This window comes from Hippichthys cyanospilos, chromosome 6 (assembly GCF_059441005.1).
Source record: "Hippichthys cyanospilos isolate Australia breed blue-spotted pipefish chromosome 6, RoL_Hcya_1.0, whole genome shotgun sequence".
NCBI classification, from domain to species: domain Eukaryota; kingdom Metazoa; phylum Chordata; class Actinopteri; order Syngnathiformes; family Syngnathidae; genus Hippichthys; species Hippichthys cyanospilos.
The window spans coordinates 12388959-12410578 of NC_142374.1; the positions used below are offsets into that span (position 1 = coordinate 12388959).

General features: G+C 39.5%; 2 protein-coding genes across 3 annotated transcripts; one reads left to right on the forward strand and one right to left on the reverse strand.

The window, feature by feature from the left end:
* Nucleotides 1-820: 820 nt before the first annotated feature.
* bncr (bouncer) lies at nucleotides 821-2803 on the reverse strand. Its single transcript, XM_088418036.1, has 2 exons — nucleotides 2696-2803; nucleotides 821-1478 (listed from the first exon to the last, which is right to left on the reverse strand). The coding sequence occupies exons 1-2, from the start codon at nucleotides 2716-2718 to the stop codon at nucleotides 1091-1093; spliced, it is 411 nt and encodes a 136-aa protein (XP_088274162.1). The 5' UTR covers nucleotides 2719-2803; the 3' UTR covers nucleotides 821-1090.
* Nucleotides 2712-20313, forward strand: pik3c2g (phosphatidylinositol-4-phosphate 3-kinase catalytic subunit type 2 gamma). Of its 2 annotated transcripts, none has more exons than XM_088418034.1 (34): nucleotides 2712-2794; nucleotides 5111-5276; nucleotides 6114-6604; nucleotides 6682-6761; nucleotides 7481-7638; nucleotides 8838-8952; nucleotides 9027-9138; nucleotides 10704-10774; nucleotides 10924-10987; nucleotides 11051-11176; nucleotides 11303-11333; nucleotides 12000-12183; nucleotides 12268-12390; nucleotides 13106-13234; nucleotides 13335-13449; nucleotides 13516-13649; nucleotides 13788-13976; nucleotides 14066-14159; nucleotides 14237-14331; nucleotides 14408-14588; nucleotides 14663-14770; nucleotides 14845-14937; nucleotides 15115-15244; nucleotides 16205-16341; nucleotides 16431-16600; nucleotides 16675-16831; nucleotides 17102-17211; nucleotides 18003-18171; nucleotides 18303-18421; nucleotides 18503-18599; nucleotides 18703-18766; nucleotides 19054-19133; nucleotides 19215-19340; nucleotides 19946-20313. In XM_088418034.1, the coding sequence occupies exons 3-34, from the start codon at nucleotides 6158-6160 to the stop codon at nucleotides 20096-20098; spliced, it is 4161 nt and encodes a 1386-aa protein (XP_088274160.1). In that variant the 5' UTR covers nucleotides 2712-2794; nucleotides 5111-5276; nucleotides 6114-6157; the 3' UTR covers nucleotides 20099-20313. The 2 variants fall into 2 exon arrangements, with proteins under 2 accessions (XP_088274160.1, XP_088274161.1); XM_088418035.1 differs by lacking the exon at nucleotides 2712-2794 and adding an exon at nucleotides 4710-4834 and having other exon boundaries at nucleotides 5114-5276.
* Nucleotides 20314-21620: the final 1307 nt, after the last annotated feature.

Sequence of the window (21620 nt, forward strand, 5' to 3'; positions counted from 1 at the left end):
AAAAAATAATCAATATGAAGTGTCAGACCTGATCCAAAAAAAATACCAATAAATATTTGCCCACAGATAAATATTAAACATAAAGCGGTCTGTTTGTGGGTTGCAGTAGAGATCTGGTCACAAAACTAAATCATTAACTTCATTATTAGCAAATGATTGTCCACAACAAAAACATAAAGTGACAGAACTGCTCTCAAAAAGAAAGTATGAAAAAATATTTGTCCACAGAAAAATACTCTACATAAAACATCCTCCTTTGGCATTACAGTAGAGATCCATTCACAAAAATAAATTAACTTCACTAATATTTGTCCACAAAAAATAAGTGTCAGACCTGTTATATATATATATATATTTTTTTTTTTTTAAGTGTCCACTTTTTGGGATCATGGTTGAGATCTGTTGACAAAAAATACACCAGAACTCGACACGCAAACTGATGCTACTAAAACAAAATCCATTTCAGCGACACCAAATGGGCAGACATTTGTAAAGTGAGCGAGCTGGCCCTCTAAATGAGCTAGTTGGACACTTAGTTCCAAATGCCTGACGACGTTTTACATCATAAAATATAAACGCGGAATAGTTAGATTATGGTTTTTGTCTCCGAAAAAGGCGCAAACACCTTTAACTGTGGTTCGACAGTTAAACGAGACGATTGCGCTTCTTTTTAGCAAAAACTCTCCGATGAGGAAAAGACATTCAAATCCATGCTGTAAGCTGTATTGAACTCAGACCAATGAAAAAAGAAAAACTAAGGTTATTTTGTGTGTGTGTGTATATATATATATATATATATATATATATATATATACACACACACACACACACACATATATAGACACACACATATATACTGTACATCTGTTACAATTTGGCAGGCATAACAATTGACAAATTAAAACAGAATTTGAGGATTTCAAACACGCCATTTGTGACAACTGTTTCTTAAAAGCTTTAATATCCCAAAAATGCTGATATAATAGTTGTTAAAATATTTTAAACCACCGCAAAATAATCTGGAGTTTGACGACTTAACATAGTTCACTACAGAAGTCCTCCCAGAAATTGGCTGATGCTCATCCCATAATCACCTGCCAACAATTCCAGCAACAGTCACCAGTGTTACAGCGATGATAAAGGTGTTGGCGGAGTGCCCCACGCACGCATTGCAATAACGCCGATTACAGCAAGTGTAGCTCATCGTGTAGGTGGTTCCTTGGTAGGAGAGCTCATGCTTCTGGCCACAGACCTCCTTCGGAATGCAGCCACTCGCTGACAAGGCACTATAGTTGCCATAGTAACCCACAGCTTTGTAGCACACCTCATTCGGAGGGCACTCTGTGACGATGGGCTCAAATCTGTCCTCCTTTTCCATGATGGGTCTGTATAGGCAGTGAAGGTTCCGGCACAGCGCAGAGGGCACCAGGTAGAACAAGAAGAACGCAGCAACTTGCAGGAGCTGGCGGATACTCGCTCTGCAGTAACACCAGACAAGTATTCCACAAAGCAGCTTCATTTGTTTCAGGTATATTACTGATTACACTCTAATACAATTTTAAGGATGTATTGCAAAAGAAGCCAATAGCCCAAATCGCAGTAGGAAGGGGCTCCAGGCCACCTGAATCCCCAGTGATAGTATCAGTAATGTGTACTGGCCATTTAGCCATTCATTTTTAAGCACTTGTCCCCAACATGGTAAACATGAGCTTTAGCCTATCCTGACTGAGTGAGAGGCTGCCTACAGCCCCTTACACACGTAGTCTTCAATGTATAATTCACCAGATTTTCAAAAGCTAACAAAGACGCGGCAAGTTCGCTAAACATGAAGTAATATTTTGACCATCTGGTTTTAATAATTAAATGTTTTCATGAACAGTGAGTACCCTATGCAATGTGTTGACAGACTAGTCGCTGCTGTTTGGGTCATTTAATTTGTATTTCTATTTCAAATTTTAGACTGTGTGAGTGGTCAAGTGGGTGTTTTCTGTTGCTTCTCCACGTTGTTATCGATGGTTAGATGCAAGCACCACCCCAGAAATTAGGACGGGCTGATACTATTTTGAGCTCACCATACAGCATTTTGACTTCATTTCCCATGGTGCTTTGATACGGAAGCAAGAAGTAATCCATTTAAATCCAATATTAATGAATAGCCCATTAATTGCTACAACTGTGATTGACATACAAATGGCCGAAACATTTGACTTTTTTTTTTTTTTTTTAAAGGAGTTGGGGGTAGTTTCGCAACCCACGGAGTTCGGGATTAAACACTGGGGCTGGGAAACCTGACTGCACTCAAGCACAAGGCTGAAAATGTTTACAGTTAAAACGGGACGTCTGGTCACCCTCATTTTTTATGCATGTCTGTGCAATGAGGAAACCGGTGTACACAGAGAAAAGCCTTGCAAGAACTGTGAGAACTTTCAAAATGTCAGAAATAAGATGCGAATACCAAACCTCAAACCACAGACATGCTAATGTGGATGTCATCCTGCAAACAAGCAAATCGTGTTTTCTTTTTCCTTCTTAAATTCACTTTCTCCGGTGTGAACATTTTTTTTCCAATATGAATTCCATGCCAAGGTAAGGTCTTCCACCGCAATAGCTCAATTCCATTCAAGAGTAAAAGAAATGTCCGCTAATCATGTGGTAACGCTAGTTTATGTATGTTAATTTTCAATGTGTGCGTTACCTGTGCTTTCTTTGAGCTGGCATTTTAGTTTAAGAGGCCCGTGATCAAGATGCCGCTGATGTTGTGCTGCTGCCTCTACTCATTACCAAGTAGCAGCAGGTGAGTCTCACAGCTTTAAATTCGACGGGTGCCGACCATTCGTTGACGAAGTAACGGAAAATCAAAAAACAAAAACATTTGTTTTGATAGATGATGACAATGATCGTTTATTTTGTATTTTGAAGGTCATTTACAGTTAATTAACAATTTAAAGATAGAATATTATAAAACAATTGGATTCACCTAATTATTTTATAAATAATAAACGCTAGTTTAATCTACAATTGGTACATACTGTAATTTGTAATAAACCAAATATTTAACATGCAAATTATATTATTTTAGTATTTTATTTATTTATTCCAACTTAAATTAGAGAAGTTAAATCAAGTAATTTAACTAATTATTCATTTTAATTAACCTTTCAATAGGATAAATACTGTATAAAAGGCCCGGTTTACAGTTTCAAATTGAGCGTTCAAATCATGTTGTACCGCTGCCATCTAGTGTCTATCGATTGCAAATGCATTACAAGTAAGCAGCCACTGGAGCAGTTACATTTTCTCTACTGTGCGTTTTCCCTGACGACCATTTGTCATGTCAAACCTAGGAATGAACATCCGTTGCCAGATCATTCATTCCAAATGTCTATGATGGATCTTGTTCATGCTGGATCACAAATAGGTCTTTATCAAACGCTTGGTAAATAACAATCAAGCAGCAACTATGCCCAAGTGGATTGTTTATTTTTTATTTATTTATTTTTTTAATCAACAGCGACGTATTCAAATATATGGGTATATGTGGCAGCAAAGGAAATGAGAAACACAATGAAACAATTCTAATAACTCATCCAGTTTATAAGCAATCTTTCATCAAATTCCATATCCTCAATTGGGTTACAGGTTAGCTGGAGGCTCAAGATTAATGGGGTAAAAGACACAAACAATGAATCCTAAAAGACATTTTATATGCATTGAAAAAAAAATAACATTTAACTTGTAATTTTTTTAAAAATCAGTTTAATTACTTGGTGTCTGAATTGGAACATACTGTACATTTTCATATGTGTATAAGTGTACCCTTTAAAATGATACCAAATAGCCAAGATTATGCAATTTTTTTTTTAAGTTTGACAAATGCAAATTTCTATTTATTCAATCCTAGTCCCAACGCATTTGTCTGTGTTGTGTATGATTAACATTTAGAGGTGTGATATGGAAGCAACCCAACATTTGACCTTTTGCCTTCCCTTTAAAAGAAGCATTTGTTTGTATTGATATTAAGAATTTTTATGAGCTTTTTTTTACACTTGATAGCATCAAATTTACTGTAAATTTTGGTCTCCTTCCTTGTATAGCGGTTCCTGTAAGAAGAAAAGATTTTAGATGAGGTCATATCTTCATTCACAACCATGCCACGTGATTACATACCACTTGATACACACACACACACACACACACACACACACACGCACACACACGCACACACACACACACATATATATATATATATATATATATATATATATATATATATATATATATATATATATATATATATATATATATATATATATATATATATATATATATCACCAACCTATTTGCGTCTGACAACTACTTAGTGAGTACAAATGAAAGAAAAAGGCTATCTTTCTGAAATTGCAAAATGGGCTCAAATTTACCTTTAATTATCACTGGTGAGCAGGTGCACATTCCATATCAGAGGTGAGCAGCAGTGTTTGTATTGGAGAGTGGGGGGGGAAACAATGTTGATTACTACATGAAGCATCTTTTAGAGAAGAGTAATGCCATGTCAAAACAATGTGCTAACTTCAAACCTGTTTAATAACATTCCAGTGGGAGGAGTGGAGGTCAGGTGGCCATCTCATTTGTTTATTTTTACACAAATGACATTGTGAAGTGTTTCGGTGCAGGAGTATCCGACTTTCATCGTTTCACCGTTTGAATTTCCCTGTTCTTTAAAACTTGAATCATAACACTATTTAAAATAACCTCTTTCAAGCTTGTTTTTCAGTCACATATTCCAACACGGGGACATCAACGAGGACATCAACAGAAAATAATAAGATATAATGTAACATAATAAATTATTCACAATTTAGTACTGGCAGATTGGAGAAATCCTACTATGTTTTTTTTTTAAATTGTATTCTATTGTGGGAGATGAAACACTCATATCTTAAGAATCCTGAAATATGCATGCACTTCATTCTGAATGTTGACATCTATATCTGTTTATCTCTCTACATATACAGTATTATTGACACATTAGCTATGTATAATGTGTATATGTATTTTTTCATCTATTTAAGATCATCTTTTTTGCACTGGTGTAACGTGTATCTTCCAGCAGACAGTGTGTCATCGGAGCGATTTACATGAGGAAAGAGGAAGGGAAGTTCCTCCAGTGGGAGGAGCAAATGCACAAGTGTCACCAGCAAGTCTTCAGGTCTAACTCGCTGAGCATGATGGCCTTAATTTACAAGAAACACGGGACTAAAGTAACATCTCTGATGGTAGGTAACTAACAACTTAGTCTGTTCTTATTTATTATGCATTAAAGGAAGATTCTGATTACTTTTTTTGCATTTTCATTAACATGAGACAGATGTGTAATCATATTGAATTACATTTGAGAGTTTGAGTAAATTTCTTCCTTTAAAGCATTAATGTGGTTATTGGATTTTAAGTAAGGTTGTCATGTTTTGGGTTGAACAAAAGACATTGTGGCGCGGTGCAGCATTTCCTGTTAAGATTTGAAAGGCTGTTAATGATTACACTCAACTCTAGTTTGTGTCAGATTCAAAAAAGACTGGGAATATTCAACACTTGGGTGAAATCTCAGAATGTACCTTTAATGCACTCTAACTTTTACAGATTAACTCAATTAAACCTTGTCCAAAATTGTCAATATATTCAAAAGTCCTTTTTGTACAAATTTCTGCATCAAGATTAGTCATGCTCTATGAATCGTACAAACATTTCCTGGTTCAATTAAAATCTGTAGTTAAACGGTCCTACGCATCTTGATGTTCACCATTTAGAATCAGGAGACCAAGGATGTTTTCAGTAGGAAGTGGAAACTGAGCTTTGAGTGCCATCGGTGTGTTGTGGCAGATACAGTGAGATTGGAATAGTCACAGAAAGGCATACTGCAGAAGTGGAGATCTTTGGACATTTTTTTTCTTTTTATCAAGTACCAAAAATGACTGCAACAGTTAACAATCTGCATTCATAGTGTTACAGAAGGTCAAATCAGGCTGTCATCTTGTCATTCCACCCAAATGCAGAATATCCCTATCAAACGTCTAAGATTAATGTATGCGTGACGCCTATGCTGTGTTTTTTTGCAGAGTGGCTCACTGTGACGTGACATACTTACTCAGGGTACAATGTGATGGACCCCCCTGGATTGCAAACAGGACCACCCCCTATACCACCACCTAGATTGCTCCGGAGACAAAATGCAAATATTGTCCTTTCCGCATCTCTTACAGAGACTAATTTTGAATCTCATTTTTACGAGGACATCGATATTATTGCAGAAAATACGCAACCGCCTAAACAAAAGCCAGTACCTCTTTTGAAATCCCTGTCCGAACCAGGCACTCACAGCCAAGGACGTCCTCACAATGCCCAGCGAGAAAGACATGCGCCTCTCCGACCACGTCGTATCGCCCCTCCCGTCCCAAGTTCCAAACCTCCAAGCGGACAGGACCACATATCCCCACCTATACCCCCCAGGAAGCATGCGCCCCTTGGCAACAACAAAACTAGGTTCTCCCTTGATCTGACTGTCCCTGTCCACAAATTGACTCGCTCCAACACAGAAATAGATGACTTTGTGAGTAACTTTTCTGGATTAATGATGAGATCAAATTGACAATCTGAAGGCCTCAGCGATTGTTTTTCACACATTAGGATAAATGGCTCATCAAACTTGCAGACGCTCCAGAAGGCAGCACAAGAGTGATGACTGCATTTTGTCAGGCTACATCCAAGTAAGATAATACCTGATATATGTACAAACATAAAACACTGTAAACAATTCTTGGGCCAACAGCATTGTCATTTTAATGTGTGTTCATAATTTTCAGACGCAGTAAAGAGTAGGACACGTAAAACAATCATTTTGTTTTTTTCCCGTAGTATCACAGTTTGGCTCAGACTAACAAACACACTGACATTTTTACTATTTCTACTTTAGGGAAAGTCCTTGTAAAGTGAAAATTAGCATGTCAAATTAGCATGTCTCATAAGTTTGACTCACTTCCACCTCTCTCACTTGACAACGCACTCTTATGATTGACAATGAGACGCTGTAAAGCAGCAATGCCAGCAGACCAACCAAAGAATCCTTCAAGGGTGCTTGCTCACTAGCTACTGTAACTGTGCATCACTATGTGCTGGATAACCTATAGTGTGAACAGAGATGCGCAAGTTCTCTCAGTTTTGAGTGGGGCAGGGGTGCCTCATCCATGAGCTAAAGTAGTTTTAGCTAAAGACAAAGGTCTGGAAAATTGTGAGTCCAAAAGTGAAGCTCAGAACTGTTTTTTGGATCAAAACAGACACGCCCTTGTAATGAGGTGGCTGTGTTTTTGTATATATTGTTGATTGTAAACCTGCTCTAATTATTCCAATTAAACCTTAATTATATGAAAAGGAATGTCTTTGTTGTGCTCCTCTGAGGTTTGATCTGTTGTTGCACTTTCACCAACAGTCTGCTGTCGCAATACAAGCACACACAAACCACTCACAACCCCGGTGTGGTGTTTGCTCGAGTGTCACGCATCCATCCTGCATTGCTCTATCAAGTCGAACTGAATGTCGTTGTGGCCACCGAATATGAAAGTCACCAGCTTCCCATTCCAACCACATGTACGTATCATCCGTCAATCTAAAAGACACATATGTGATTAATCTTGATTCATCTCTTTGACATGAAAATAATGAATTGCTAAAACTGACTCAAAAATTCACACCAGTTCTTAATAGTGGCCATGCATTCATTCATTATCTTGCGCTTATCCGGGGTCGGGTAGCGGGGACAGCAGCCTCGGCGGGGAAGACCAGACTTACCTCTTGCTGGTCAATTAATCCAGCTTCTCCAGGAGGATCCCCAGGCGTTCCCTGACCAGTCCAGAGACATAGTCTCTCCAGCATGTCCTGGGTATTCCCCAAGGCCTCCTTTCGGTGGGACACGCCTAGAACACCTCACCAGGGAGGCGTTCAGAAGGCATCCTTACCAGATACCTGAACCACATCAACTGACTCCTCTCAACGCGGAGGAGCAGCGGCTCGACACCGAATCCCTCCCGGATGATTGAGCTTCTCACTATCTCTAAGGGACACCATGCGAAAGAAACTCATTTCGGACGCTCATGACCATTCTGTAGGTGAGGGCAGGAACAATGATTGACTGGTAAATAGAGAGGCCGTCTCTCGGCTCGGCTCTTTCTTTACCACAACAGAATCCACGTATGTGGAGACGAGTCCGATTATATCTAGTCGGAACTTCTCGGCGTCACGCACCAGCTTAGGCTCCTTCTCGGCCAAATAGGTGTCATTCCATGTCCCAAGAGCTAGCTTCTGTAGCCGGGGATCAATGCGCCAAGGTCCCCGACCCTAGCTGCCGCCCAATTCTCTTCGCACAAGACCCCTTTGGCCCCTCCCACAGATGGTGAGCCCATGAGAGGGGGGACCCACGTTTGCACGCTGCGCTCGGCCAGGCCCCATGGGTGCAGGCCAGCCAACGAGCCCTACCTCCAGGCCTGGCTCCAGAAGGAGACCCTGATGACCTGCGTCCGGAAACTTGAGTCCATTTTAAGCCCATTAGTGTCATGGATGACCCAAGCACGCGCTTAAAGCCTCAGACCACTTAGATTCTTGGATCACAGGAAGGTGACTTCTCACCGGGGGGTGTTAATAATGTTTTGAAGCTAAATATGACAAAAGGTTGCTGTTATTTTTAGCAAGAGGTGCCTTAGAAACAAATCATTCTGCAAATCCCAAGTGGTAAGAATCACTAACCTTTGTTGAAAAATGTCTCTGATGTTAAATTTGTATTGTTTGTCTAGTGAACAGGTCGGTCCAAAGTTTAATCGATCAGATCTTCCAGCTGTTCCAGCTCTATCGCAAAACCCCTGGCTATTATGTTCTCAAGCTGTGTAATTCGGAGGAGTACCTCCTCAAGTAAGTAGTTTCATTCAGTAAACCTTATTTTCGCCACTGTACATTTTCACATTGACTCTGCACTTTCTCAACAGCGACGAGCCGCTGGGTGCGTACGAGGTCGTTCAAACACACTGCAAATTCAACATGGACCTTCCCCTTCGACTGCTTCACTCCAGCAGCGTGAGACGCAGCCTGGCCAGAGATGTGAGTCACCGCAAACTGTCGTGAACATAAATCATTGACCAACATTCAAAGGCTTGCACTGCAACACTATCATAAGGGTCTATGTGGCTGTGAAAACACTACCTGCATTTTTTTTAACTTGGTCCTGTACTGTATACAAACCACATAATGTTTGCTGACATTTAGTGTGGAGAAAACATAACTCAGGTCTACTATTTAAAGGTTTTTTGTAGGCCGAACAATTGTTCAAATTCAACTCAATCACTCAATGTAATGGAATGTAATTTTTGCCTTAGGTTCGCTGTGAAATCCTTAAATTGTGAGTGATTACCAAAGATCATGTGCAACAACCTTACCGTACTAAATAACATATGGACATGAATGCCTTGGTATTACTTTTAAGTTGTTGCTCGGACTTGACTATTTCTATTGCACAAACTGCTGCTCACGAAGTCGCGACTCGAGGTTCCCTTTATTAAGGACACAATGCTGTGTCTGAAATCACACTCAGTCTCCAGTTCACGGCGCTACAAAGGGACTTATTTACGCTTACATTAAATTGTACAGTACTTGTCGCCAGCATTTAGCGCAGCATCTACTGTAAATCAGGTGCGAGCTAGCAGCGCAAGAATTCCCCTGAGAGCAATCGAATTACTTTTCAAAGACAGTTTAATAGACAATTATGACTCTGCATACTGATGCTGACATACAGTTGTTTTTCATTCTCATCAATTTTGAACAAACCTGGCTGACTCATGTGTCTTCTGTAGTTTTGACATCACTTCATCTCATTGACAGAAATTTACTGTATGGTGAGAGAGAACACTAAAATAATACTTTAGATTTATGTGAATTATGATGATCATCAAAATAACTGGTCATTCAAGAAAAGTTGCTCATTCATAATTAGCTTCAAATCAAGTTTATTTGTATAGCTCTGAATCGTCAAAATCTCAGTCATATAGTCATATAGAGACTTCTTTTCATACACAACAGCATCCCCTGATCAAAGCTCCCAGAAGAGGAAGGAAAAACTCAAAAATTCCAATTTGGAAAATAAGAAACCTTCAGAAGGTACCACAGGTTAGAAAGGTGTTATTTGGTGTTCCATATGTATATTTCTTTTTACCAAGAAAAAGGAAAAAAAAAAAAAAAGATTTACTTTTATTTTTATCCAGATACCAAAATTCTCAATGCTGCAGCTCAATGGAAAATACTAGATGTTTTGATTGGTTTCAAATAACCTGTGTGCCAATATTTTGTTTTTCCAGTCAAAGAAAATGGTATAGCATTGGCAGATAAGATACAATTTTTATGTTGACATTTGCACACTAGATTATGTTTGCATTCATACACTAGATGTGTAACTTTCTTGCAGTCCGCTCAATAAGAAGAAAACATTTTGAAAAGTGAAACATTCATCTCTGCATTATTTTACAAATTTAAGATAATTTTTACAAATTTTTCAAAAATCTTGTTTTGTTCTCATGGACAATCTCGTGAGGCCTCTCATCTCATGGGACTTGTATTTAGTGCTATCTCTATCAATTATAATATAATAATATAATTGTCATTTTTTTCTTGAGGAAGGGGACGACAACCCTTCGTGTCATCTCTATGAGCTGGTGCGGCCTATCTGCGTCTTCAACGCTTGCAAGTAAGATATCGAGTAGGCACGCCTTTCAATTGGCTTCGTTTGTCATGCTGACATCTCACTAGGTCACAAGCTGTGTTTGTTTCCAAGACATATTGAGTAAAGGAGGTGTTTAACCTCAAAGTTTGTTTGTTTTTTTTTTTCCCCCTCAGGTTGAGTCTGCAGAATGTGCTTATAAGCTACAGCAGGGAGGAGGCTCTGTTGATGAAAAGCAAGGTCAGTCAAGGCAGGTCATGTGTAAAATATTTGTGCGTGAAACATTCCAAAATATGTGTTCAGTCGGGGATGAACGTTAATGTCATGGTGGCCCACGTTCGCACCATTGCCGATCTTCTGTGCGGCCTCTCAAGCGAGGAGCTGGAGGATGCCATTGGCCAGCTCAACAGAATCAACCCACTACCTCTGGTAGGATCGCACGCCATCCTCACTTTTCTATCACAGCCTTGCTGGATGTTTGTGCTTTTCCACATCATGTCTTCCGTTTTTGTAATATCTAATGCATGTATTATGTGTGTCCATCTCCTATTGCAGAGTCATGAGGAAATGTTAGAATGCGAGAGTGGTGAGTAGATGTTTGACATCTACAAATGTTGCAATTGTATTCATCAAAAAGAATTTAGCAACCAATGAGGCATCCTGGAGACATTTTGAAATTGTAGCTCCAGAGCTGAAAATTCAAATGATCGTCCTGTCAAATGATCTATGTTTTGCAGGAACATAGACATAAACATTGTAATACATACTTTGGACCACAATCTATAAATATAATTGGACTCACAACCTCTTAAGATTTACACCTCTCAAACACATTAAGAAATCAAGAAATTCTTCATGCACACCTAAAAGCATCCTAAAAGCAGGTTGCTTGATTTGAAGAATCAAATTTATAAAACATTTTGTTTGATTAACTATTTAAATACCAGTTATTAAATAAAAAATGTATCTTCTTAATGTTGATCATTAAATTATGGAGGTTTTTAAATGTTGAAAAAAAGTGTGAAATAGAATGTGTTCCTGGACCTTTGACTTTCAATAGTGTATATGTTGACATACAGTAGATGCCAAAAGCTTGGATACACCTTCTCATTCAATGTGTTTTCTTTATTTTCATGACTATTTACATTGTAAGTTGCAGTTATCCTCCAAAATTAATCTTTTTTTGCCTTATGATTGCTATGAATTTGTATCAAAATGATGACTCCACTGGGAACCATTTTATGTCTTGCAGCCATGCAGGTGCTGCACTTGTCCCTGCTGAAAGTCATGCAGAACTTCTTTGAAAACTTCCTGTCTAACTTCAGACCTCTGGAAATTGCCAGCCAACCCCAGACTCGTGATGTGGAGCACAATGGTGAACTCTTACAGTTCAATGTGGCGGCACTCTATAAACTCCAACCCAGTTGGCTGACCACGTATGACATAAGCTGCACATTATGCGCACACCTCACGAAAAACATGGTCCTTACTCATTGCGTTTTTTTTTTGTTTTTTTTTAGATTTGACTGCTTTTCTGTTTCCTGTGAGCTGACGTATGGGCAAACGCAGATTTGCTCAGCTGTAGTTTCAGAAAACATCAGCACTGCTTTATCGTTTGAGAAGAAATTACGTTGTAACCGCATGTAAGTTCACTTTTAGAATATGGTAGAGGAGTCTCTAAGAGAAAAATGGCTTTTATGCACAAGCAATTTTGTTTTTCTTCATCAAGGAAATTTAATTCTGAGCCTTGGCCTCATAAGAACTGCTTTCACTTTTCGAGAAATCAAATGATTGCTGTTCTACCTCTAATTTTTGTCTGACTTTTGAGGCATACTGGTCCAGAAAACTGAAGATAGCTCAACTTTCGCAACATTCATCATTGATGTTTCCAATGTGACGTTTGATGTTGAAATTTTGTACTGGATTCTACAATAACCAAAAAAAACCACTTTATTTTTAATGAACTGAATTCATATGCCTGATGGACACAATGCCCATTTGCCCTTGATTTCCTTAAAAAAAAGTATTTTGTTGGGTGTGCAAAAGTGACACATATCAAAATGTTTATTTTGATGCTTATGCTTATTTTTTTTTTCCAAAATTGTAAAAATAAATGTCTACTGTACGGTCGCGGAATGGCCAATGAAACAAAAGCATTTGATTTCATAAACATTGTGGTGTGTTGGATTCAAAAAGAAAAAAAATATCTTTCCACACTCACATATAGAAGAATACATTTTGGTTTTTATGCAGTTTTAAGATAGACCACCTCAATGTAACTATTTGAATAATCTATATGGCTCTAAACAAAGCATAAATGCAAAAACAAAAAGCCAGGTCTGTGTTTTTGTATGTCAGGGTGGCATTTCCTGTCCCGGTAAAGCAGTTGCCTTACGAGAGCATGTTGACCTTCCAGCTGATGGGCTCAAAGCGAGGAAAGAGTCCCGAGCTGCTGGCGTGGGCTGTCCTACCCCTTTATAGCAACAGGTACCACAAATATTCTATCACATTTTTCTGCAGCATTAACAGTTTGCGTTATTTTTCAATACACAGCATAGCAAATATTAACTATAAACTGTGTGTGTAGAACCCTGGTAAGAGGGACCATCCTGCTCAGTTTGTCCATGCTGACCATGCTCACATCACCGCCCTCCCCAGCCCTGTTTGACAGCCACAGACAACCAGTGGGGGTCATTCTGCAGGTAAGAAGTATCAGAAAGTAAAAACAAACAAAATCAACAGCATCACTCATTCTTCATTCCATGCAGCTTGGGTTTCCAGATGAGGTGAGGTGGACGTATCAGAGGCCAGTCGCGCTCCCCGGGTCATTCATATTCTCTTCGCCTTGTGAAGATCTGGAAAAGAAAATGTTGCGAGTGTCCAAGAAGCTCTGCCTTTGTCTGTGAGTCAAAGCAAAGCCAATCCAGTCTGAGAACCCTCTCATGTTTCTATTAAACTGCAGAATTTCTAACACAGTTATTACCAGTGAAACTAAAAAAAATGTATTAATGACACAACATTACTTTTTTTTTTACCCCAGTCTGACAGAAAACGAGAAGAACTTCCTGTGGAGTAAACGTCACAGCTGTGATAAAGCAAGCACCTTCCTCCACCTAGTGTTGGGTGGCGCCCCCCAGTGGCAAGCTGCGGACCTCACAGAGATTTACTCAGTTGTGGATCACTGGGCCATCCATCTTCCCGAAGAGGCTCTCTTTCTGCTCACTGATAAGTAGGCACCACCTCTAATCCCTGCCATCATTCCACATCGCCAATTTGCTTTATTGAAGAAAGAAACATAGATTTTTTTTTCTTGCCCAGTTTTCCAGACCAGACAGTGCGCAAGGCTGCTGTGGATTATTTTGCACAAATACCTGATGACGAGCTAGAGTTGTTTTTGCCACAGTTGGTTCAGGTTCCTTTCCGAACTCACTGATCGTTAGCTCATCATCGTCATTGGCATCATCATCATCCCATTATCTTCCTGTGTAGGCTCTGAAGAGTGAGTGGGAGTTGGATGGAGCGCTGGTCATGTTGTTGTTGAAAAGATCCCTAAAGAATATTCGGATTGCCCATCAGCTTTTCTGGTAAGTGACTGAATGAAACCAAAAACCATGTTCATACATATACACACATACACAAATTCTCTGCCTGCGTGGCCAGGCTGCTGGAGGATGCTTGCACAGAGCCACACTACCAGAGCTGGTTCAGTAAAGTGCATGCGGCCCTGCGCTTCTGCTGCGGTCGAGCACTGAGGGAGGAGCTGGATCGAGAAAGCCGCTTGTTGTCGGGTCTCATGCAGGTGGCGGAAAAGGTCCGGACGTCAGAGAAGACGCGACGAAAGGTCCTTTGAGCTCATTCCTTGTCTCGGATTGCAAGTAAGTCAGATATTTTACAAGCATGTTGATTATCATACAGACTGTTCTGAACAAAGAAAAGGAGAAGTTTAAGAAGTTCTTCGGTGATGAGGGCAGCTGCTGTCTACCTCTTGATGTAGCCTTCCACGTGAAGGGAGTGGACTTGGATGTAAATGCTACACATCATCATCACAATCCACACATCTTTGGATGATTGTTCATAATGGGAGCTTTTGTTTCCAGGCCTGTAAGTTTTACAACTCCAATACCTTTCCACTGGGCCTGTCCTTTATTTGCACTGACCCACTGGCGAAAAACATCTCTGTGATCTGCAAGGTTGGTCATAAAGCAGCACTTTATTGATCCTTGTTGGCTCTTTGGTTGTGACCCGTCAAGGAGAACTGTGAGCTAATGGGCGGTTAGACATTTGCTTGTGCAAACACACTGCTTGGTGTGGAAAGGAAGCTTTTCGCAAAGGGTTTTCCATCACTCAATTGGACATGCTCTCTTCAGACAGGAGACAGCCTCCGCCAGGACATGCTGGTGCTGCAGATGGTCCGTATGATGGACAGGGTGTGGCTCCAGGAAGGGCTGGACTTGCGAATGGTCACCTATAGATGTCTTTCGACTGGCACTACTCAGGGTGACCCTTTGAAAATTGACATATTTGTTCAAATAGCACTGTAGAGTCATTCCCAACCACTGATCCTTGGCACGTTTGTGTCCATCAAGCCTCTTGTGGGACGAAACTATTATATCCTTTAATTTGAAGTAAAAGGATTTCCAATTCCGTCTTTTTAACTTTTTTTTTTAAATCAAGTTAAGGGATGAGACGATCTCCTTTGCTATGTGAGCTGGAAGTTGTAGACGTGTCCCTTCGTCAAGGCTCTTGTCTCTATGATAATTTAAAAAACAATAACTGAAAATTAAAATGGAGACATTTGATTGAGCTAAAGAGAGGTAACACCCCCCCCTCCAATCTGTATGGCATGACAGTAGAGTATTATTCCAAAAACATGTTTTTTTTTTAACATATGTGGAGATGTGTGTTTCAAATAGCAGCCAATTAAACCTTTATCAATAAGCAGCAGTTTGAAACAGTCAAAATAAAGTCGTAAATCTGTTTAATGTCTGTTTGCTGTCAAACTGAAAAAAAATAAGATCTAGATACAAAACACATTTTCTTAAAAATCTAAAGATCTATCTAAGGACCATAATGTAAACACCTTTGGCATATTAACAGTTAACGAATGGATATTAGAACCAATAGATATTTGAACAACACAGATAATATTGCAATACTCTTGTGCTTATATTTTTACTCTCTCTTATGAGTCACTTACAGTAGTAGTAGAAGTAAAATACTGTTTTGAAATGGATTTGGAGCAATAACTAGTGATGCAAAAAATGTTTCATTATTTACATTTCTATTTAAGATGAAAGCAGTATAAGGGAGTCGGCAGTATTTATTCCTTGAGACGAAACATGTCTGAAAAAATAGTACTTCTTCAAAAATCCATCTTGTATGAAAAATTATGAGGAATCAAGGTTGCGTAGTATGTCTGTGTTAAATGATTTGTTCATATATTTTTTCGACTGACAGGGCTCATAGAAGTGGTTCCCGAGGCGGTGACGCTGGGGAAGATCCAGCAGGAGTGGGGTCTGGGTGGAACACTTCGACAGGACACTCTGGAAAAGTGGTTCCACATGTGGAACAAAACCAAGGAAGACTACGAAAATGTCGGCAAATCACAAGAATCGCTGATCGATGTCGACCCCCAGGATTGAATGTTAACCTCCGCTCCTGTTTTTTTGTCACTTGTTTTCAGGCCGTGATGAACTTCATTCACTCATGTGCAGGTTGGTGCGTTGCCACCTTCATCCTGGGGATCTGCGACCGCCACAACGATAACATCATGTTGAAGCACAGCGGGCACATGTTCCACATCGACTTTGGCAAGATCATGGGCAATGCGCAGAAGATCGCAAATTTTAAAAGGCAAGTTGAGCATGAAATCGAATACATAAAACAGCGGAAGAACAGTTCACATGTTTATTTTATTGTTAATACAGGGACAGATCGCCGTTCATTTTCACATCAGAGATGCAGCACTTTATCACAGGCGGTGGGCAGAAGCCTCAGCGCTTGCATCGCTTTGTGGAACTCTGCTGCGAAGCTTACAACATCATCAGATACAGATCTGGCCTCATGCTTAGTCTGCTGGAGCTAGTAAGGCCAAACGTTTTTTTTTCAACCCATGTATACAGTTCGTAATGTATCCTGATAGTACCACAGTAGTTGTAAAACTATTCTTATACAGTTTGGCTCTGCATAACTGTATTATATTGCATCTTGGTGGCCAACTTTCACACATCGGAAGAAGCTGCCATGAATTAATCATGATGCCCATCCTTTATACATTATTTTACATTCCAATTAATAGTGCGATTTTTATATTTAATTTGAATCCCTGTGCGTGTGTGTTCGCATTGTCCCCAGATGACCAATGCAGGAATGCCCGAACTGAAGGGCTATCATGACCTGCAGTACGTCCAGAGAAACCTCAGACCTCACGACACCGACCTGGAAGCCACATCCTATTTTACAAAGTAACTGAACATGCACAAACAACCCATTTTTTCTTAAAATGCGAACAACAAATACATGTTTCTTCCATAGTTCTTTCCCTTCCTTGGTAGCATACGCCAACCTCTTTTTGAATAAGTACCTTGAAAGAAGAATGTTGCTAGATGGCAAGGAGCTCACTTACACATGATTTCATTTCAAGCGTATCGCTGTACCTGAGGTGCTTAGAAGGGAAAAAATGGTTTAACTGCATCCAAATGTGCTATGTTTCGCCATCCAGTTATATTAAAGCAGACTTTATTGTTATGTGGAATATGGTCAGTGTGTAGCAATCATCTACATCATCAGAAAAGCCAAAAGGACTAAAATATCACCTAAGGGTTGAATTTTTTTGCCGAAACAACATGCACATAGCCATACTTGCCAGGAGGGGGCGGACACGTGACATGTCCTTGTTGACAGCTAAAGCTCGTATTTCGTTGCGACCAATCCGAATGAATCTCACTTTTTTTTTTTTTTTTAATAATTCCCGATAAAAGGTTATTCGGTCCATTAATATCGATTCTGGAAAATTGTGAGATTTTCTCTTTGGTCACAATGTAATAAGGAAAAGAGCGCGATTATTGAATGGGAGGAAAGACTGTGGACAACGAACATGTCACATCTCCGCCCCCTCCTGGCAAATAGCCGTCACTTTTTAAAGGTAATGTAAGAGGAGTTTGAGTTACTGGTTGGATTTTATCTATAGGCAGTTACTTTCTAAACATAAATTAGTCATGTTTAATCAGCGTGTGCCATTGTGTCTACTGTTTAGGAAAATCAAGGAGAGCATGGGCTCTGTCGCCGTTAAGTTAAACTTCCTGACACACAGCATGGCCCAAGGAAAGAAGCCAGCTGCGCCCATCAGAGATGGCGTTCCTGCACCGAGCAGCAACATTCAAGACGCTGTCATCCAGGACTTTACCATCAAGGACAAAGTATCAGTGAGGCCAAGTTTCTTCTTATTATTATGTATAACCTGAACTGAAGAGTTGAAAAGTCATCCAAAGACCAATGAGTCGGGCTCATTCTTGTATTTTTTTTAATTTGTGTGTTGCTTCTTTTGAACTGTCAGATTTATGACCTGAGAGTGACTATTGACGATGGCTTTTGGTATAACCAAATGACATTTGAGGATTTTGAGCTGATCCACAAGCAACTGCAGAAACACTTCATTGAATCTGCTTTGCCTCAGTGAGTCCATGCAGCAACAAGCATCCATCACACTTGCTCTGTAGCCAAATACGTTGGTTTTTTTTTGTTTTTTTTTAACAGGTTTCCATCCTGGTATATGATGTCATTCACCCCCAGCAGGAAGATGTCTCTATTAAATAAATACCTCAAACAGCTTTTTGAGGGACCATGCAAGGGAGTATGTTTGCTGCCATTTTGCTTTGAGTACCTGTCTGTTTTGTTTTTCCTTTTAATATCTATTACTGAACCGTAAATGCTAAACTGCTCTTGTCTGATTTCAGAATGAATTTGTGTGCAGCTTGTTCCTGGATGGGCCCAAAATAAAGAAAGAATCTTTGGTACAAGGTCAATATCCACTCATCTGTCACAACATGCGATACACCAAAACAATCTAACAAAGCTGAACGCAAGAAGTGTGTCAGCGGTTTCGAAAATATTTATTGTAGACCAAAGTGCACCATACTGGTCAAACTGTCAGAAACCAAACATTCAAGACCACTGTCTTCAGAATTTTGGACACGGCGCTTGCATTGGCTCTTACTCAAGTGTGCTTGCGTACCTCTGCCTCATTTTGTGTCTTACAAAGATAAACTGGGTGTATTGAAGTGTCAACTTGTGATTTTCCATTGCAGAAGCTTGTCCTCAAATCCAGCTGTGTATTTCTTACAAGGAGTGTAAGCTATCAGTCTTGGTAAAACACCTCAAGAACATTGTGAGCTTGCCACACGGAAGGACAAACGCTGCCTGTTACAAGTTCTTTCTCATTAAAAGCCTTTTTGGTTTTTCTTGATAGAAGATGGCCAACGGCTCCAACCCTGATGCCTACGTGGTCACGTGGCTGAGACCTGACCCTCAGCGGAAGTCCAAAAGAAAGACTAAAGTGGTGCGGAATAATGACAACCCCACTTTCAATGAATTGGTATGATTATTTTATTTCTTATGAATTGTATTATAAGAGTGCAATGGTTGACAAAAGGACATGGTCATGGGATCTGTAAAAAGTACGACAGTGCAGCGTGTTCATAAATACTTAAAAAAAAAATTGGATTAAGCATAGTTTGATTTCCCCTTGAGGGATCATAATGAGCACAATCATAATTTTCAAAAATGGTTTTCCAAAATGCATGCTTAATAATCTTTGAAAGTTAAATGTAATTGTTGATTCCTACTACTGAACATTTTAAATTGTGTATTATTTTGGGTCGTAACAGTGAAAAATTCTCATTTTGGACTGGCCATCTGGCATACAGAGCGGATGCTGGTATTATTATTATTATTGACTCATCACCAGCAAATTACTGGACAATTCAGCATACTCCACTCAATTCACATCTATGGCAAATTTAGCCTTAAATGACACCTTTTTTGGAATACTCGAGGAAGTTAAACTTGTCAAAAGTTCAATTACTTTTGACAGCATCACGTATCGATGCAGTGAAAATAAAGGATCAGACCAATCTACAGGATGAGAAAAAAAAACAAGCTATTCAAAATGACGTGCCAAAATGTTTGTGCGCTTGACAGCTGGAGTACACTAATGTCCCCCTGCTGTATGGGATGGTGCTGGAGGTGAGCGTCAAGAGCAAAAAAACGTTTGTCGCTGCCACCAACATCAAATTAGACGAGGAGCTGCTCAACAAAGAGACTTGGTTCACACTAGGAAACTCGGCACTCTGACTTAATTTGCCGCACTGATGGTTCGTTGCCGACAGGGGGCGCAAGCACAATGTTTCTCATCTTTACGATGCAACGTTAAGACTGGATGAAGTTACAACAGAAAAAAAGGACTGTTATGTATTTGAACTGTTGTGAAAGAAAGCACTGAGGTTTTTTTTTTGTAATTACAATGACATGTTGAAATCATGATGATAAAGATTATCTGGTCCACTTTTTTTTCTTGACGGCTTCTTTCCTGTTTATCACGTACGCCGGATAGTCTAAAACATTGAGTCACATTGGGCTTGAAGTTCAGCTGCAAAAAGTTCACTTGGATTTAATGCTTAAGAAATATTTGTTTTCAAACACTTATTTAGGTCCATTTTTTATTCATTTGTGCAATGCTTTGACTGAAATGCTGAGTTTTTTTTAATCAAAGTATTTAGGTCCATTTTTTATTCATTTGTGCAATGCTTTGACTAAAATGCTTAGTTTTTTTTAATCAAAGTAGAGCTGTCAAAATTGATTAATCAACAACTATTTTAATTATCGATTAATCTTTTAAAGCTGTTGTTTGAATCAACATTTTCCAGATCTTCGGATTTCAGCTCTCAGCAGTTCAGTTATTCTTCTGTTAGTCATTTGTGAAATCTGACTGATCCATCTTTTGTGTGTAATCAAAATAAGAAATTTGCAATACACTGAAGATGACTGAACCAGTACCTGAATCGGTACAAAAACATTTGGAGAGTACAAGACACAGTAGTACACCTGTTGTACATCTGTTGGTGTTTTTTTTTTTTTCCACCAAAAAACCCAATGCAAACAGTAATAGGTTAATAAACAAACATTGCAAAAATGGATTTGATGAAATCATTTTCATGCAAAATCGTAATTAAAAAACACTCAATGTTGACAGCCCTACATCAAAGTGAAACATTGCCACATTTTTTTTTAGGTGGCACGTGATGTAAAATGGGAACCAGTTTTAAAAATGGACAGATTTAAGGACAGTTACAATGTAACAGCAAGATTTAAAATATACTTTTCACAATGATCAACAAAATAGAAAACTGGTTCAATGCCACTGCAAGCCACATTGGTGGCACTTTTTTTTTTCATCACCGTTCTGCAGTGACATTCCCGTTTGATTGATGCAATTCCAAACAAGCTAACAAGTTTGACCTTCTGCCAAAACCATGCTGCAAGCCATGACGCCTGTTATGCAGAGCTTGAGCTGCGCTGTTTGTTTACACATTTGACACATGGCTGGAGCGAGGCTGATAATGCTTTGTCTCATATGTCAAAGGCAAAAAATGTAGCAAACTTTCAAGAAGGCCACATCTCATGACGTGGACCGCTGCACGGAGGCTGAAGGACTCACGTTTCGCACCTTTTCCGATTTTGTGCGTGTCTGTCTGCGCGAGCGAGATGGGGGGTGGGAAACACCTCTCCCCAATCTGAGTGGGTAACATCCCATTACGCACAATGCCACTCACCGGTCACACAGGTCCTCATGTTATCGTAATAGCATTTTCCTGCT

Bases quoted from the DNA above. Each gene is read 5' to 3' on its own strand.
- bncr (XM_088418036.1), bottom strand. From the start codon at position 2,718: ATGCCAGCTCAAAGAAAGCACAG. The intron at 1,479-2,695 runs GTAACGCACACA...GTGTTACTGCAG, and splicing joins CCAGCTCAAAGAAAGCACAG to AGCGAGTATCCGCCAGCTCC.
- pik3c2g (XM_088418034.1), top strand. From the start codon at position 6,158: ATGGACCCCCCTGGATTGCAAACAGGACCACCCCCTATACCACCACCT. The intron at 12,184-12,267 runs GTATGACATAAG...GTTTTTTTTTAG, and splicing joins CAACCCAGTTGGCTGACCAC to ATTTGACTGCTTTTCTGTTT. The intron at 13,650-13,787 runs GTGAGTCAAAGC...TTTTTACCCCAG, and splicing joins AAGAAGCTCTGCCTTTGTCT to TCTGACAGAAAACGAGAAGA.